We start from the raw sequence: 16,629 nt of genomic DNA on the forward strand, positions 1-16,629 counted from the left end.
AATATTGGGGACATCTTACACAGATCAAACCTAGCCCCAAACTAAGCAAGGCTTGTACTATGGGTACTAGGCGACGATATACATACTTGTATAGATAAATACATACTTATATACATAGAAAACAACCATGACTCAGGAACAAATATTAGTGTTCATCACACAAGTAAATGCCCTTACTGGGATTCGAACCCAGGACCATCGGCTTAGCAGACAGGGTCACTATCCACTAGACCAGACCGGTCGTCAAATATATATAAATACATACTTAAATATGTACATAGAAAACAACCATGACTCAGGAACAAAAATATCTGTATCATCATACAAATAAATGCCCTTACCAGGATTCGAACCCGGGACCATCGGCTTCATAGGCAGGGTCACTACCCACTAGGCCAGACTGGTCGTCAAAATACGTGACAAAAACGGGACCGGTAAAATACGGGACGTTATACTTAAATACGGTGACAGTCCCGTATATACGGACGTATGGCAACTCTACCTATCAGTGACTACCTATAGATCCCGATTCCCCCTGGCATGCCAACAGTTGAAAACTTTTCCTACAACAACAGTTTTGAATGATTCACGGTTAGTTTCACTAGACTAGACTTAGGTATATCGACCGGGTAAAAGAAAAAAAAACCGAGAAAAAGTTTGAAAAGGTAATCACGGTTCATATCCCGGTCGATATAAGTCTAACTTTTCCTATATTTCAGTAAAACCTTTTCTATTAAGTCAAACTAGCTCCAGCTTGGCCAAGTCTCTACACTATTTCAAATTGGTTAGTCATGTCACGCCCTGGCATTTGACGAGTCGAATAGGATTCCATCTACGTAACTGCTCCCACACGGCAGCCATTTAACGCTATAAAGGATTCTATTGAGAATTTCGTTCTTTTCTTTGGTTGAACGTAACACGTAACCATTAAAAGTAGGTAGAAAAGTACTTCGACGAATCTATCAGTAGGTATATGTATATAGTAGTCCACCATTAATAGGAGAGGTCAAAGAGTTGACCTCAGTTAAAATATTGTGGTTCACAAATAAGACGTAGTTGGAAGTATAGATGATAATATCCTTGCATCATGAAAGAAAGTAGGCTTAAAGGCGCATGTGATAACCCTATTTCAAGCTTCCATATGCTACTGGTATGAAAACTAAATAAAAAAAAATGTCTGGCACATTTAACACATTCGGGGCCAAGAACCCGACTGTCGGGTACACTGTTCGTAGCGACTACGCGCTACATACGGCAAAGACGTGGCTACGCGCTACGAGCGTAACCCGTAGCACTTAGTGGCAATGTGTTAAATTGTGTTTGTTGACAAAAAAAACATTCACCTATAGGTACTATTGCCCATAACAAATAAGTAAGCGTCACGTCTCATAAATAACCATGACGCTGGCTACGTAAAAGCCATTTTAAAAAAAGTAGGGAAAGATGTATCAGCTGTATGATTTATAATGATATGTCTATTAAATTTTATATTTAAGTATATATCGCAATTTAGTATTTATTTATTTATTTAAAATTTAAATCAGGCAACAAGGCCCATATTACAAATACCTTACAGACTAACATACATATATATATATTATAAACTTAAAAACTAAACACTATTTATGCGACAAAACGACCAACCTCCTGAGACTAAATGTACATTACAATGTACATATTCGTGGAATCTAATTTGAACCTTTCATGAACCAAATAAAGTAGCATTTCTTTTGTTTCATTGCTTTTTAAAACAAACGAAATTGGTTCTAATTTACTTATTGAAAAGTAAAAAACAAAAGAAGTAAAAGATTTCAATTTAAAAATTCGAAAACTTTATATGGTGGGTCTTACGAGGTTAAGACAATTTTATAATGACTTTAAGCTATGATGCAAACTCAAACATTAGCAGCCAATCAGGAACTTTGAAACTCTGACTCTAATATGACAAGTTATAGAGATGGAGAGACAAGCTACAAAATTCATTGTTTGCAACACAAATAAGGAAGTAGGTACTGTCTACAAAATAAATGAATCCTTCAATAAATTATGGTCTATATTTATTATACTTAACCAACACTTTGCTTCCCAGACATATCAAATTATTCCATGTTACAAAAAATAAATGAAAGAAAACTTGTTTGTTCTTTTTACCACAAGCCTGTCCTTGGACTGCTATTCAACAAAGAATGAGTTATTTACTTAATACAATCCTTTTTTACTAAAAGTAATTCAAATCATATAGATAAAATTTACTTACATTACTTTAAATACTGTCAAGACTAATTACTTCCTTAGGTCCAGTTTTCTTTCCTAAGATGTTAGGCCAGATAATGTTATTATAATACAGATATACATACATATATACATGGAATCATATGAGGTGAAAGGAATGAATATAAATAAAATATTAATCAATTTTGTATATTATGTATTCTGAAGTTTGCTCACAAAGCCAAATTAATTACATAAATACAATTCAATGATAACTTTTATACAAGATATAATAATAGTACACAAAAAATCCATAGTGAAATCATGTTGATGGAGCTGTATCAGTGAAAATAATGCTTAAAATTCTTCCAGCGGGAAGGAAATGAAATATCAGTATCTCTAGAGATCCAGTAGTTACAGCTAACACAAATATAATGTATCAAGCATATTGCGGGTTGCACTTGTGGCCGTAGACAAGACACTTACAAAGACATTCAACTTTGTGACGATACACACTATTCTTTGTATAAAATTAACCAAATTTGATAACCATGAAATATATACATTTAAGTCTCCAAGTAAATTTTTTTGATATTTTCATTGATGACGGTAAAAAAATATGCGTACCTAGTATCGTAACGAAGCTACGTGTGAACGGGGCGACCGGAGCTCCGCTCAAGAGAAATAAGGGCGAGGCTACATAGAAATGCGAGAGGATAACCTGGGGCGGCCCGCACCGAGCGCGGCCCTCCCACTAATAATAAAATTTCCACAATTGTCTCTTCACAAGTTACTCGGTCTAGGGTGTTTAACATAACTTGCACTCTTAAAACATGATATATTTGTTAGTTTCATCCACCCGGGTCGCGAGTGGGAGGCACTGCGGCGCGCGCGCTCAGTTGTCCATGGCGTATCTCCGCGTCCACTCCTTGGCGTTCCGGATGGCCTCGCTCTCGTTCACCTTCCACAGCTCGGCGACGTCGTTGGCCAGCGGGTCGTCGGGGTTCGGCGCCGACAGCAGCGCCTGGATCGACAGCAGCACCGTGCGTATCTGCAGCGCCGGCGACCACTTATCCTTGAGTATATCCAAGCATATACGACCTAGCCGATCTATGTTAGGGTGATATATTTTCGTTATAAACCTAACCTTAGGCGCCGACATGGGGTAGTCCTCCGGCAGGAATAATTCTAATTTAAACAGTCCACCTTCAAATGGCGAGTCCTCTGGACCCGTGACGATTACGTGGAAGTAGCGAGCGTTCGTGTCGCTGGGCACCGCACTGATTCCGGGCACGGGCTCCTGCATCAATCGCTGTGTCTCTTTGATTATTCTACGTGGTAAAGCTGCCATTTTAAATATGCGGTCTAGCGCAATTTGTCAAATGAAAGCAAGTAATCATATAATTGTATAAAATATCTAATTGTCTTTCCACTGCACGTGTTTTCGACGATTAATGAGGCACGTCTTTAGAATTAACCAATTATAACAGCATTTTAACCATGATATTGCTGAAAACGCGACTACAAAAGCGATACAGATACTTCAATTTTCTTATTGTAGTGTAGACTATAGACTTTTACCATAAAGAACACGTGCAATATAGAACTGGATGCGTTCAGTGTTGAATACAAGTAGTGATGTCAACATAGAAAACCGGTAATTTTTCCTCCGTAACACTTGGAACCCCCCTATGGTATGGAACCCCTAGGAATAATTGTTCAAATTTTTGAACGTTTGTCTAATGTCAAATGCATTTGACATGGACAAATTGGAGATTGTTGTCGTTTTAGTTTCAGATATTTCTTAAATCTTAAACTATATCTTTCACTTTAATTTAAATAAATGTGCAAAATCAAATAGAATAATATAACGTAGATAACCATCACCTATAGGAAACCCAGTGGAACCGACATTCAAAAATCGTCGTCGCATGAATATTAATTATCATGCCTGGAGATGATAATTTGCCTGTAATATTAGTCAGTGCTGCTGATATTGCTTCCGCATCAGCAATAATATCAGGTAACCAAAAGAAGATAATATTGTTTAGTCCCGTGTTGCAAAACCAAACTCCCAAGGCACCGCCCCTAAGTTTTTACAAAATACAAAGTGTTCTAGGTTCACCACAAGCAGATAAATTTTCGACTATTTTTCAGAGTTGATGCATGATGGCACCGAGCCGCAATGCAACGGCGTGTCACACGACAGCGACGAGGGACAGGATTCGGCGCCCGTATGGCACCTGACTAACAAATACTACAGTGCGTCAGTGCGTTTGCGGGCCCTTGCCGACAGTTGTGAACCAGACCCTGGGGATGATGTGCAGGCACATATTATATACCTTACTGAGGATGAGGTTAGTTGATTAATTTATTTATATTTCAGTCAAAAGTTTAAGAAATCATGGAATGGCAACTTACTTGACCTGTATTGTATGTAGGTACCTTTCTGTTTTCCTTTGTACGAAAAAAAACCAAAATAAATGCAGCATTATATCTGCCCTAATATGCACTTAGTAAGTTTCCGGCCTAAAGTTACAATAATATGCTGCTACAAATTGAAGACTCTACTGTCCGTCTGTCTGTCACCAGGCTGTATCTCATGAACCGTGATAGCTAGACAGTTGAAATTTTCACGGATGATGTATTTCTATTGCCGCTATAACAGTCCGACTCGCACTTGTCTGGTTTTATTTGAAATAAAGATCTAGTTTAGATTAATCAATACTTCCTGCAAATCCTGTAATTATTGAAATATAGGTTGTATAAAACTTGATTGTAATTACTCTTGCTTCTGGGCATTAGCACCTTTCATGGTCTCTCATGTGACAACAATGATATTTGTTTTTACAAGTTGTGAATTAAATTGAAGGCCAAATAGGCCATGATATTTTTTAAATTACCCTAATTTAAACAACTACCACAGTTCTAAAGTAAAGATAAAACATTATCAACTTATTCTAATAATGTATTTGTCCAACACAGTTTTGTTCTTAATATTGCACATGTCTTCAAGTGGCTTGACCTATTTAGATAAAACAAAGCAAAGTTATTGTAAAAAGTTTGTCATTGATTTTAAACTTAAAATTTTGTAGCAAGCACTTTATCAAACACTGTGTAAATTGCAACCAAACTTAAGGGATTGCTTCCACATATTTTCTCATTAAGTTATTTTAATAAGATAATATTTTTTCATCAGTGTTCAGACGATACCGTCTGCGTGCGTCGCGCGGCAGCCGCAGGAGCGTCCCGCAACGCCGTCCGCCTCGTCGCCGCACGAATAGACCACGAACCACCCGCCCTAGCGACATGGGCGCGAACTTCTCACTACGAACTAGTGCCGTTACTAGCGCCAGCTGTCGAACAAGATGAGGATTTCCCTGAGACGATAGGAGTAGCGCGTTTGCGTGAGGCGCTCCATGCGCACGCGTGGCCGGGGATGCGCCGCGCTGGAGCCGTCAGAGCACCTGCACCTGACTTGAACGGTAAGATATACACTATGTCTCTTTCGACAGGGCTCAAACAATGGATGAATTGGACAATGATAAAAAACCTTAAGATTTAGAGTGCCATTAGAGTGAAAATTAATAAAAGTAAATTAATTATAATCATAATTTTGATCGAATTTAAGTTTCGGAGAGCCTAGATCTCCATTTCCAAGTACTAACAGTGCTGAGCTGCTAGTGCTTCAACCTAACCTCTAAGAAGCTAGTGACTAAAATACGTGACCGGAAAATAAGTTTTATCTATTTTGATGGGTTTGTGATCTGTGGCTGATCACGATCTATAGATAATTTATTCTCAATACCTTAACAAACAATTTACAGATGACTCATCGACAGACTCCTCATCGTGGGGTTCGTGGATGGGTGCTGACGAGGCGGGCGCAGTGGAACGAGCTGAACAATTTGCTGACGCACTAGCCATGCTGCCTGCAAGACGCGCTGAAGGTGAGTTTTTGACATGTTTTACACATTATTTCCTTTCAAATGTTCTGAGTGTGGTCAGGCCATAGACATAGCAATATCAGCAATAAAAACTCACATTTTGAATGTGACTCTTCCATTATCCATCAATTTTCATATGTTTTATATAATTTAAGAAAGATTGTTAGTGAACCAGTTGTTTTGACGGCATATCAAGCCTATGTAACATCAACACTAAGGTATGGCATTATATTTTGGGCAAACTCAGTTGACAGAGAAGTAGCGTTTAAAGCGCAAAAAAGATGCATTAGATCATTGTGTGGAATTCAGCAACTGGGTTCATGTAAACCATATTTTAAAAAATTAGGACTATTAACTCTACCTTGTTTGTATATTTTCGAAATTGTAATTTTTGTTAAAAGTAATCCCCACTTATTTCAACAGTTTAAGAGTATACGTCTTAGGAACAGAATAAATTGAATGCCTTCCAAAACAGCATTATATAGGAAAAGTATATTTGGAATGGCCCCACAAATTTTTAATAAAATACCGAATGAATTAAGAAATTTAGAGGATATGACAAGTTTTAAAAGTAAAGTTTTTAAATATTTAGTTGACAAAACATATTATAGTGTAAGCGAATTTTTGTTAGACTATAATTAATGGTAACTGTGCACAGCATGTAGTCACAGTCCATTAATGACAAAAAATTGTACGCCTTATGGCACAACATAGTGATACAACAGTAATACTATAAGATCTGTACTTATGTACTATTCATACCTATGTTGGACAAATAAACGATTTTGTATTTGTATTTGTATTAAATTTCAGGACACGCTCAAATTTTACGACAAAACTTTGTATACAAACAAATTTCCCAGATTTGTGAACCTTCTGCAATTTGCAGTAGTATCAGTAAATATAAAAGTTGTTAGAACATATAAACCTATCAGGTTGTAAACCTTACGCCACGAGCTGGCGACTATTTTGTTTTGTCTGTGGTTTTCTATTTTGTCAGTTTACTTGAACAAATGAATATATATATCGTTTTTCTGTCTGCACAAATAATGTTTTACTCTATTCAATCCTGGTAGAATTCCACTCCAAACCCAATAGGTTTGGGCCCAGGATACGCGATTAATTAGTACGTAAATAGTTTTCGGCAAAAAGTACAAAATTAATTCGAAAATGTCGAATGAAAATTTTCCGACGACGACCTCGTCTTCCGGGTCGAGTTCCGGGATCGCAGTCAATTTCGAAAAGCTCAGTGGCATAGCCAACTATGGAAACTGGAAGTTTTCGATGCGTATGTATTTGATTCACGAGAATCTATGGGATTGCACAGAGGAAGCGTCACCCGGCGTTCCCAAGATCAGCGATGAGCGTCGACAACAGAGAACGCTTGCAAAAATATGCCTGATGGTGCAACCGTCATCGTTTTCACATGTACGTAACGCAAAGACTGGATACGAAGCTTGGAACAATTTAAAAAAGGCCTACGAAGACAAAGGGCTATGTAGAAAACTAGGCCTGCTACGTACTTTATTTGGATTGAAACTAGAGCAATGTAAAGATATGGAGGCGTATCTCTTGAAGATCATGGATATAGATCAACAACTACGAGACATAAATTCTCCATTAGATGATGATTTCCTGTCAGTCATTATGTTAAGTGGTCTACCACCAGACTATGATCCACTTATAATGGCATTGGAAAACTCGAACGTTACATTGTGCAGTGAAACAGTTAGAAGTAAATTACTACAAGAAAATTTACGAAGAGACGATAAGACCGAAGAAAGTTCTATGTTTACAAACCGGGGTTCTAGTACAAAAAGTGTCAACAAACATCCATCGAAGGTTAAGTGCTTCATATGTAAGAAACCAAATCATTATGCGAAAAACTGTCCGAACAAAGCCAATAAAAGTAAGGAACGCAGTGAGAAGAGTGAAAAAGCATGGAACGGGACGTTGCTAACCGCTTTGACAGTTGACGTCAAGTCAAACTCGTTCTACGTTGACAGCGGCTCTACAAGTCACATGTCAAACGATAAAATGTTATTGCAAAATTATGTTTTGGAAACTCCGCGTTCAGTAACAGTGGCGAATAAAGAAAAGTTACATAGTGAGGGACATGGAACCGTGGAATTGTTGTTAAAAGGACACAGTGAAACTACGAAACTAAGCGACGTTGTTTACGTGCCGGGATTGTCAACAAATCTTATTTCCGTTGGCAAGATGGTAGACAAGGGACTTGAGGTGCTTTTTAAGAAGCAAAAGTGCTATATTTACTGTGGCAAAGACGTAATTGCCAGTGCTACGAAGGTGAACGGCGTCTATGAACTGGACATGGCGAGTCAACCGTCACGTGGATGCGAGCTAGCTGCGGCATGTCACTTTGAGGATTTGGGTGAGCGAGTGCCTGAGGTTCTTTCAAGGGATCCGGAAGCTGCTAATCTGTGTGAAACGAAGCCATCCCAGGAGTTGTGGCATCGCAGACTTTCACATCTGAACAGAAGGAGTATGGATTTACTGAAACAAGGTATGGCTAGTGGAATTGATTACACTAATGATAAACATACTCCGTGTGTAGCATGTCTTGAAGGGAAACAAAGTCGATTACCATTCCCTAAAAGGTCTTATACCAGAGCTACTGAGAAACTTGGTCTGATTCATACTGACTTAATGGGACCTATGCCAGTTTCCTCATTCAGTGGCAGTAGATATCTCTTGACTTTCATTGATGATTATTCTAGAATGACTTTTGGATATTTTATTAAAAGTAAAGATGAAGTATTGTCTGTATTTAAAACCTTTAAGAGTTTTGTTGAGAATCAAACTGACTTAAAGATAAAAAAGCAATTCGTTCAGATAACGGCACTGAATATGTGAATAAACAGTTCCAGATGTTTCTGAGAGAGCACGGCATCCAGCACCAGACAACCATACCATATTCTGCAGCCCAGAATGGAGTCGCGGAACGCGCCAACCGCACAATTATGCAGGCAGGACGCTGCATGCTGCAGGATGCTGGAATGGACCCGAGGTTCTGGGCCGAGGCGTTGAATACAGCAATATACATTAAGAATAAGTCACCAAGTAAGGCGGTAAGAGGGACCACACCTGAAGAGCTATGGTCAGGTAATAAAGTTAATTTATCCAATTTGAGAGTATTTGGCTGTGTTGCCTATGCAATGATCCCTAGTGAAAAACGTAAGAAATTAGATGCAAAAAGCAAAATGTATGTATTTGTGGGATATTGCGATGGATCAAAAGGATATAGACTGATTGACCCTCAAAACCCGTCTAAATGTATTAAGTCTCGAGATGTACAGTTCTTTGAAGAGAAAATGTTTAAAGATATAAAACTGAATCAGCAAAATCCTACTACTGATGGTCAGTTACATTTACTTAGTGATGGCATGGATAATACTACTAGAAATGCAGAACCTTTACCTGCAGATCCTTTGCCAGCTGATCTTATTGAGGAAGTACCTGAAGTATCTGAAAATGAATCGAGCACTTCTAGTTCCAGTTTTGTGGATGATCCTAACGATGTCACTTGGAATCCTGATATGACTACGGATCAAGGCTCCAGTGAGTATGAGGAAATGACAGACTCCGCTAATGCTGCGATTGCAATGACAGCTGCTTGTCAAGGTGCTGAACCAAAGACAATTCATGAAGCGCTGTCAGGACCTGAAAAAGAACATTGGAAGGAAGCAATTGCGGATGAGTACAAGTCATTTGAAAAGAACAGAGCCTGGACATTGACAACATTGCCTGTTGCAAAGAAAGCTGTAAAATGCAAATGGATTTTCAAAAAGAAACTTGGATTGGAAGGTCAGCTACTTCGTTACAAAGCTAGACTTGTAGCTAAAGGATTTACCCAGGAATATGGCGTAGACTACAATGAGACCTACTCTCCTGTGGTAAGATACTCAACCATACGTACTTTACTTGCCCTGGCAGTCAACTTAGACATGAAAGTTGATCACATGGATGTGAAGACAGCCTTTCTTAATGGTGATTTAAAGGAGACTGTGTATATGGAACAGCCAGATGGGTATAAAGTAAAAGGTAAAGAAAACTACGTATTCAAGCTTAACAAAGCAGTCTATGGACTGAAACAGGCATCAAAGGCCTGGTATGACAAAATTGATAATGCCCTGAAGGTTCTCAAGTTCAGAAAATCACTCAGTGAGCCTTGTGTTTACATAAAATCGAATGATAGTGGTAACCTCATTATACTAGCATTATATGTTGATGACATTCTGATTTTCAGTAAAGATACACCAGAGAAGAAAAAGCTGAAGGAAGAACTGATGAGAATATTTGAGATGAAGGATCTTGGTCGTGCTACGCATGTACTGGGCATGAGATTGACTCAAGATAAAAATAAAATTACTCTTGATCAGAAAAATTACATACAGAAAGTATTAGAACAATTTAATATGGCGGACTGCAAGCCTGTGAGCACACCTTTAGAGACCGGCTTGAAATTTGAAAAGGGAGAACAGACTGATCCTGACTCAAAGTTCAGAAGCCTGATTGGATGTATTATGTATTTAGCGGTGTGCACAAGACCAGATATTGCTCATGCAGCAAGCCTATTAAGCCAGTTCAACAACTGTTATTCTGAAACGCACTGGAAAGCGGCGAAGCGTGTTCTTCGATATTTAAAAGGAACAATGGATTATTCCTTACAATATAAGAAGTCAATACTCTCTGTTACAGGATATGTAGATGCTGATTGGGCATCCAACCCGCTAGACCGACGTTCGTATACAGGGTATGTGTACAAGATTGGCGGCTCAGCTGTGTCATGGGAGAGTCGTAAGCAAAGAACCATTGCCTTGTCTTCAACCGAATCTGAGTACATGGGGTTATGTGAAGGAGCGAAGGAAGCTGCATTCATAAGGACCTTTTTACATGAATGCCTAGGTAAATACTTACCCATTACTCTATACAACGATAGTCAGTCGGCGCAGAAGATTTGCAATAGTCAAATTAACCATAGTAGAAGTAAACATATAGACATTCGACATCATTATGTGCGGCAAGTCGTAAGTGATAAAATTATTAACTTAGAATACTTGTCTACTGATCAAATGCCTGCGGATGTTTTGACAAAGCCTTTAAGCAAGGACAAACATTTTAATTGTGTTTCTAATCTCGGTTTAAACTGTTCGGTTTAAGGGCAGGTGTTAGAACATATAAACCTATCAGGTTGTAAACCTTACGCCACGAGCTGGCGACTATTTTGTTTTGTCTGTGGTTTTCTATTTTGTCAGTTTACTTGAACAAATGAATATATATATCGTTTTTCTGTCTGCACAAATAATGTTTTACTCTATTCAATCCTGGTAGAATTCCACTCCAAACCCAATAAAAGTGATGGTAACTCTATCTGTCTGTTACCTCTTCACTCTTAAACCTCTGAACCTATAAAGATGGAATATGGAATGGAGATTAATTGAGATCATCGGGGGTCAGAAAGAGGGTGGATCTATGGAAGTGGTATATGGAAATACAAGTTCTACGCAGATAAGTCCCAGGTTACTATAGTAAAAATTATTATTTGTTTTAGGTGACGACGACGCTGCTCGGAGGTTACACGCAGAACAACTGGTGGTTGCTTTCTGTCGCGCGCTGGGACACGACTTGAACTTAGATGGGGACTTATAGACACTGATAGAAGACAATGATATTGCTTCTACTGTGCTACCGAGACCTAGCTGTCTGTGGCAAATACTCAGTTGTAAGATGCAACGGATAGTTGTTTGGCCGGATGGATCTTCGTCCTGACCATCGGCCGAATATTCGGTATCCACCAACCAAGTGTGACAAGGAGGGGGGGAGGGGTCAACAACCTAGAAATTCGTGTGATGTAATTAATGGATGACCCCATACATCTCGCTCGCATTAATATGTGAGTACGAGCGAGATGCATAGAAAGCGCTCACGCTAGCGTCAAACTGGTGGTAGTTATGTATAACCAAAGTCGAAGTCGATCCAAATCAGTTTGTGTACCATCACACACACTGTACATAGTTGGACCTTATGCATTTTGTAATAAGGTCCACCTATGTACAGTTTTAGGTGTGTTGCTGTTTGTACTTAGGTAAACGTAAGCCAATTAAGGCGAGTAATAAAACGCTAGAATTCGTGTTGTATGCGTATATTTGTAAAAAACGATACAAACGCAGATATGTGCGACGCTCGGGTGAGGCGGGTTCGCGCGGATAAAATGTACCCAAAAACAAATGTAAATTTTTTGCTTGTACAGTTTTTTTTTTAATAATTTAACATGTATTCGAATTTATGATGACTACGCGGAACCATTTTTTTTAAATCTAAATAAGTAAATGAAATACAATTACTTAATAGGTATAAGGTTATACCTATAGATATAGTTGAATCATCGAGAGCGTGGAATTGCATATGTAGTAGTATTGTTTGTTTACAGGCATTCTATATTTGAATTTTCTATTTTCTTGTACTATCAGCATACAACCACTACAAATGCAATTCCATCTTCTCGATAATTCAACTATACTTCAAGACCGCGTATAAATTAAGAGCAAGGAATTTGTAAAACCATTCCCACCTAACCTTTATAGGTTATTGACATATTTTTACAATGTTTTTACCATCCAATGTGCATTACAATGTACACTGCATTTCAATAAGTAGCATTTCTTTTGTCTTATTGCTTTCTCTAACAAACTAAATTCATCCCAATTTACTGTACAACAAGGTTCAAATTAAAAATACGAACATTTTGTATGGTGAGCCTTACAAGCTATGTAAGGAACTTGTATATAATCTACGATTATACAAGGTGTATCCAAACCCGCACACTCGAACGCTATATCATTATTAATAAGCCTCACTAACTTTATTGTGATGTTAATGTATAATTTTAATATAATGTAAATACAATAAAAACTTAACCTTACACTACTCCAAATATAACTGTTTCAATTGCAAAAACAACTTTAATCTCGTTGTTTGATCGCTCCGCTAATAAGGCTGTGGACTGGACGCAAGCGGCCAACCAAATGTATCAACGGCCTCGATTTGCCGCTCACCGCTTGCGTCCAGTCCACGACCTATCAATAACAATTATAAATTCATTTGATCCATGTAACACAACAATAACATCACCCGTTATATATTTATAAATATATAATAATTGAACATTAAATTTGTAAATATAAGCTTGTCAGGTGATTCTAGGAACTAATGTTAAATTATACGAAATGCATATTGACAATGTTAGCGTTTTTGCTTTTCCATCTCTTAACCCCATACACAGAGCTACTAAAATTAAAGAGGTACAATCAACCTCATATCTTTAATCAAGGGTCGAACTTATAAAATAGATATTTCATGTATACAAACATTTTTTTCAATGTAGGTAATAAAGCATGTAGCAATTTAAAAAAAACCTGCGTACTCATAGCCCGAACGGGACTTGAGAATCTGTAACCTTTTGTTCGTTGAATTTCGAAGAAACATGTGGCACTTGTCCGACAGTAGACGATCAGCGAGTTTTTCTAGCATTTCTATTAAATCCATATTTTTAGAGTCAACGCGGTTTCTATATTCTGAATCTGAACCTACATAAAGTTCAAAAAAGCTAAGCAAATATGATAAAAATGTCTATTCTTAATAAAAAATAAATAACAGATATCAAAAATAAATAACAATATCAAAAATAAATTGAAACAATTTGTTTTTAAAAGTCCGATATCACAGAATAATAAAGGTAAATTGGTTTATTTACAACTTTCTATCAGTCCAGTCTAGAGTTGTGCTGTTTTCGAGAACGTTCTCCGTTGACTATGGGAAATATTCTCGAGCGAACTTTCCCAATACAAACCGAAGAACGTTCTCGAGAACGGCACAACTCTAGTCCAGTCTATACACACATGCGTTTCTTTACGCTACTCGCTACGCTTCTCTCCGCCGGTCAGACCACTGCCTACAACAGCATCCTGTGTATGGGTGTTGCACAAATATTTAACAGGCCACACAATTCATAACAAAGATCCATTGATTGTGTATAGTCTAAAACAAATGTGTGCTTTCAATTTTACAGATAGATGGCGCATAGGGGCTGTCCATAAATTACGTCATCGATTTTTGACGATTTTGGACCCCCCCCCCCCCCCCTATAATCATCCAAAAATCATGCTTCAAATGACCCCATTTCCTCCTACTTCATGCTACCGTCATCCGATGTCCAGACCCCCCCCCCCTAATTTGAAATGACGTAATTTATGAATAGCCCCTATACAGCTCCGTATATTATGCGGTAACTCTGATTGTCAAAAGTTGACGTTTGACAAGTCAGTGACCAAAAACATATGGCGCAAAACGGCTGTCAATCTAGGGGACACGTTGTTATCTTAAGGCCAGTTCAGACGGGACAGTCAAAATGACGATTTGATCAAAATTAAATTGGCGTCAATCTCATATAGCGTACACGTACAAAATTTAATCACCCATTTTAGATTTATGGTGAGTCCAGCGCTCAAATAAAAAAAAAGCCTCTAAACGCGTATAGCCTCGAAAATTGGCAATTTTGCGTCCGCATCTCATGATTTGATCGTTCACAATCTTACAACCGAATCAATTGGGATCGGCGAGCCAATTTCATTTTTGCGTCCACGCTACACAAATTGTCAATTTAATCAAATTGTGTAAAAAATTGTCCCGGGTGAACGCCCACTTAGACAATACAACCAATAACCCTTTGGTTAATAATAACTACAGAAATTGTAAAGATTTGAAGAAATCTATTGCGTGCTGATAACGACGTTTCGTCAGTCTAGTAAGCCACTATTTAGCACCGGTTTTAAAACTTTAGCTCACAACACGGTCGTTGTATATATTAATTAATTAGTATAATATTCAATTGATATTTTTATAAGTGTCGCAACGAGAGTTGATGGAAATGGATTGTATAATTGATGGAAATGTATTGCAAAAGCTTACCGTAAATATGTGCTTCACAAAAAAATACATAGAATTGATAGAATATTCAACTTTTTCACTAGATCTTGACTTTGTATAGATATTTTAGCTATTGATATTTGTACAGTAAACACAGTCGATAAAATATTATGATTGATATGATATTTTAGCTATGACAGTATTAATTTTTTGTGGCATGTCTACTAGGGTGGTTCACGTTTGTATGGGAAAAATTCAAACTCTAGTTAGAAGAAGCGGCACCCCCTCATTTTGTTACACTTGTTATGTTGACAAAATACGCCAAGTTTTGTAATCTTATCTCAACTACAAGGGGGTGCTACAACACTTTGAAATTTTTCAAAGTTGTATGATATCCAAAAAAAAAAGTATTTATTATTCAGAATTTTATTTAAGTATCTGGTTTCACACTATTTGCACATGTGATTTATAAGTTTTTAAGTAGAAAAACATTTTTATTTCTATTTTTTATAATTTTTCAAAAGTAAGATTTTTATTTTTTTTTAGATTTTTATGTAAGTAGTGGTTTTCACATTATTTGAAAGTGTGATTTAAAAGTTATTAAGTAAAAAAAAATTTTTATTTCTAGTTTTTATGACTTTTTTAGGCGAAATTCAAAAAATCTTACTTTTGAAAAATTATAAAAAATAGAAATAAAAATGTTTTTCTACTTAAAAACTTATAAATCACATGTGCAAATAGTGTGAAACCAGATACTTAAATAAAATTCTGAATAATAAAAACTTTTTTTTTTGGATTTCATACAACTTTGAAAAATTTCAAAGTGTTGTAGCACCCCCTTGTAGTTGAGATAAAATTACGAAACTTGGTGTATTTTATCAGCATAATAAGTGTAACAAAATAAGGGGGTGCCCCGTAGGAAAATAAAAAAAAATGTTTTTTGAACCACCCTAATGTCTACTTAAATTTTCATGTAAAATCTAATTTCAAACTGATCTTCAGGCTAAGCAAAAGACGCCTACTTATTATATTACTTAGATTGATGCCTGGTTAACCCCTTGAACGCCACGTCTATCGAGCGTGGCGCGTCATCGTGAATCTCGTCGGAATGCACGAATGATATTGAGCTGTAGCCGCGCGCGTCAGATGACGTGACCGCCAAAGGGTTAAATACATTTCGAAAACTCTTATAATACATGACGCGCTGTGTTCAACTCTCGTTGTAACTGTAACTACGAAGCGTTTCCGAGGGACGCTACAAGCCGGGTGATCCCGCCGTGGCAAAAAATATCACATGTCGAGCGAAGGCACTTCAGAGCGAAGCTCGTCGGACGAAGCGTAAGGCCGAGCCACGGCATCAGCGACAAGCGACGAGCGGAGAATATCGCTCATCGCTCCCGCTTGGCGTAATGTCGTGGCCCGGCTATAAGGCACGAGGGAGCGGTTTACTGAAATATTTTCTGCTCTAGAACTATTATTTATATTAAAGCATTCTAGTTTAGAGTTTAAAGTTTTGATGGGGGAC

At 37.6% G+C, this 16,629-nt stretch overlaps 2 protein-coding genes across 2 annotated transcripts; one reads left to right on the forward strand and one right to left on the reverse strand.

Moving 5' to 3' along the window:
* Positions 1-2,413: 2,413 nt before the first annotated feature.
* LOC134790110 (ubiquitin-conjugating enzyme E2 N) lies at positions 2,414-3,780 on the reverse strand. The gene has a single exon (XM_063760892.1). The coding sequence runs from the start codon at positions 3,560-3,562 to the stop codon at positions 3,107-3,109; it is 456 nt and encodes a 151-aa protein (XP_063616962.1). The 5' UTR covers positions 3,563-3,780; the 3' UTR covers positions 2,414-3,106.
* Positions 3,781-4,068: 288 nt separating this feature from the next.
* LOC134790111 (alpha- and gamma-adaptin-binding protein p34-like) lies at positions 4,069-12,213 on the forward strand. The gene is made up of 5 exons (XM_063760894.1): positions 4,069-4,234; positions 4,369-4,568; positions 5,411-5,696; positions 6,039-6,161; positions 11,731-12,213. Exons 1-5 carry the CDS (start codon positions 4,159-4,161, stop codon positions 11,826-11,828), a joined length of 783 nt encoding a protein of 260 aa, XP_063616964.1. The 5' UTR covers positions 4,069-4,158; the 3' UTR covers positions 11,829-12,213.
* Positions 12,214-16,629: the final 4,416 nt, after the last annotated feature.

This window comes from Cydia splendana, chromosome 4, assembly GCF_910591565.1.
Source record: "Cydia splendana chromosome 4, ilCydSple1.2, whole genome shotgun sequence".
Taxonomy (NCBI): Eukaryota; Metazoa; Arthropoda; class Insecta; order Lepidoptera; family Tortricidae; genus Cydia; species Cydia splendana.

Excerpts from the sequence above, each read along its gene's own strand:
- LOC134790110 (XM_063760892.1), bottom strand. The coding sequence starts at position 3,562 with ATGGCAGCTTTACCACGTAGAATAATCAAAGAGACACAGCGATTGATG.
- LOC134790111 (XM_063760894.1), top strand. The coding sequence starts at position 4,159 with ATGCCTGGAGATGATAATTTGCCTGTAATATTAGTCAGTGCTGCTGAT. Across the intron at positions 5,697-6,038 it reads ACCTGCACCTGACTTGAACG|ATGACTCATCGACAGACTCC; the intron begins GTAAGATATACA and ends AACAATTTACAG. Across the intron at positions 6,162-11,730 it reads GCCTGCAAGACGCGCTGAAG|GTGACGACGACGCTGCTCGG; the intron begins GTGAGTTTTTGA and ends TATTTGTTTTAG.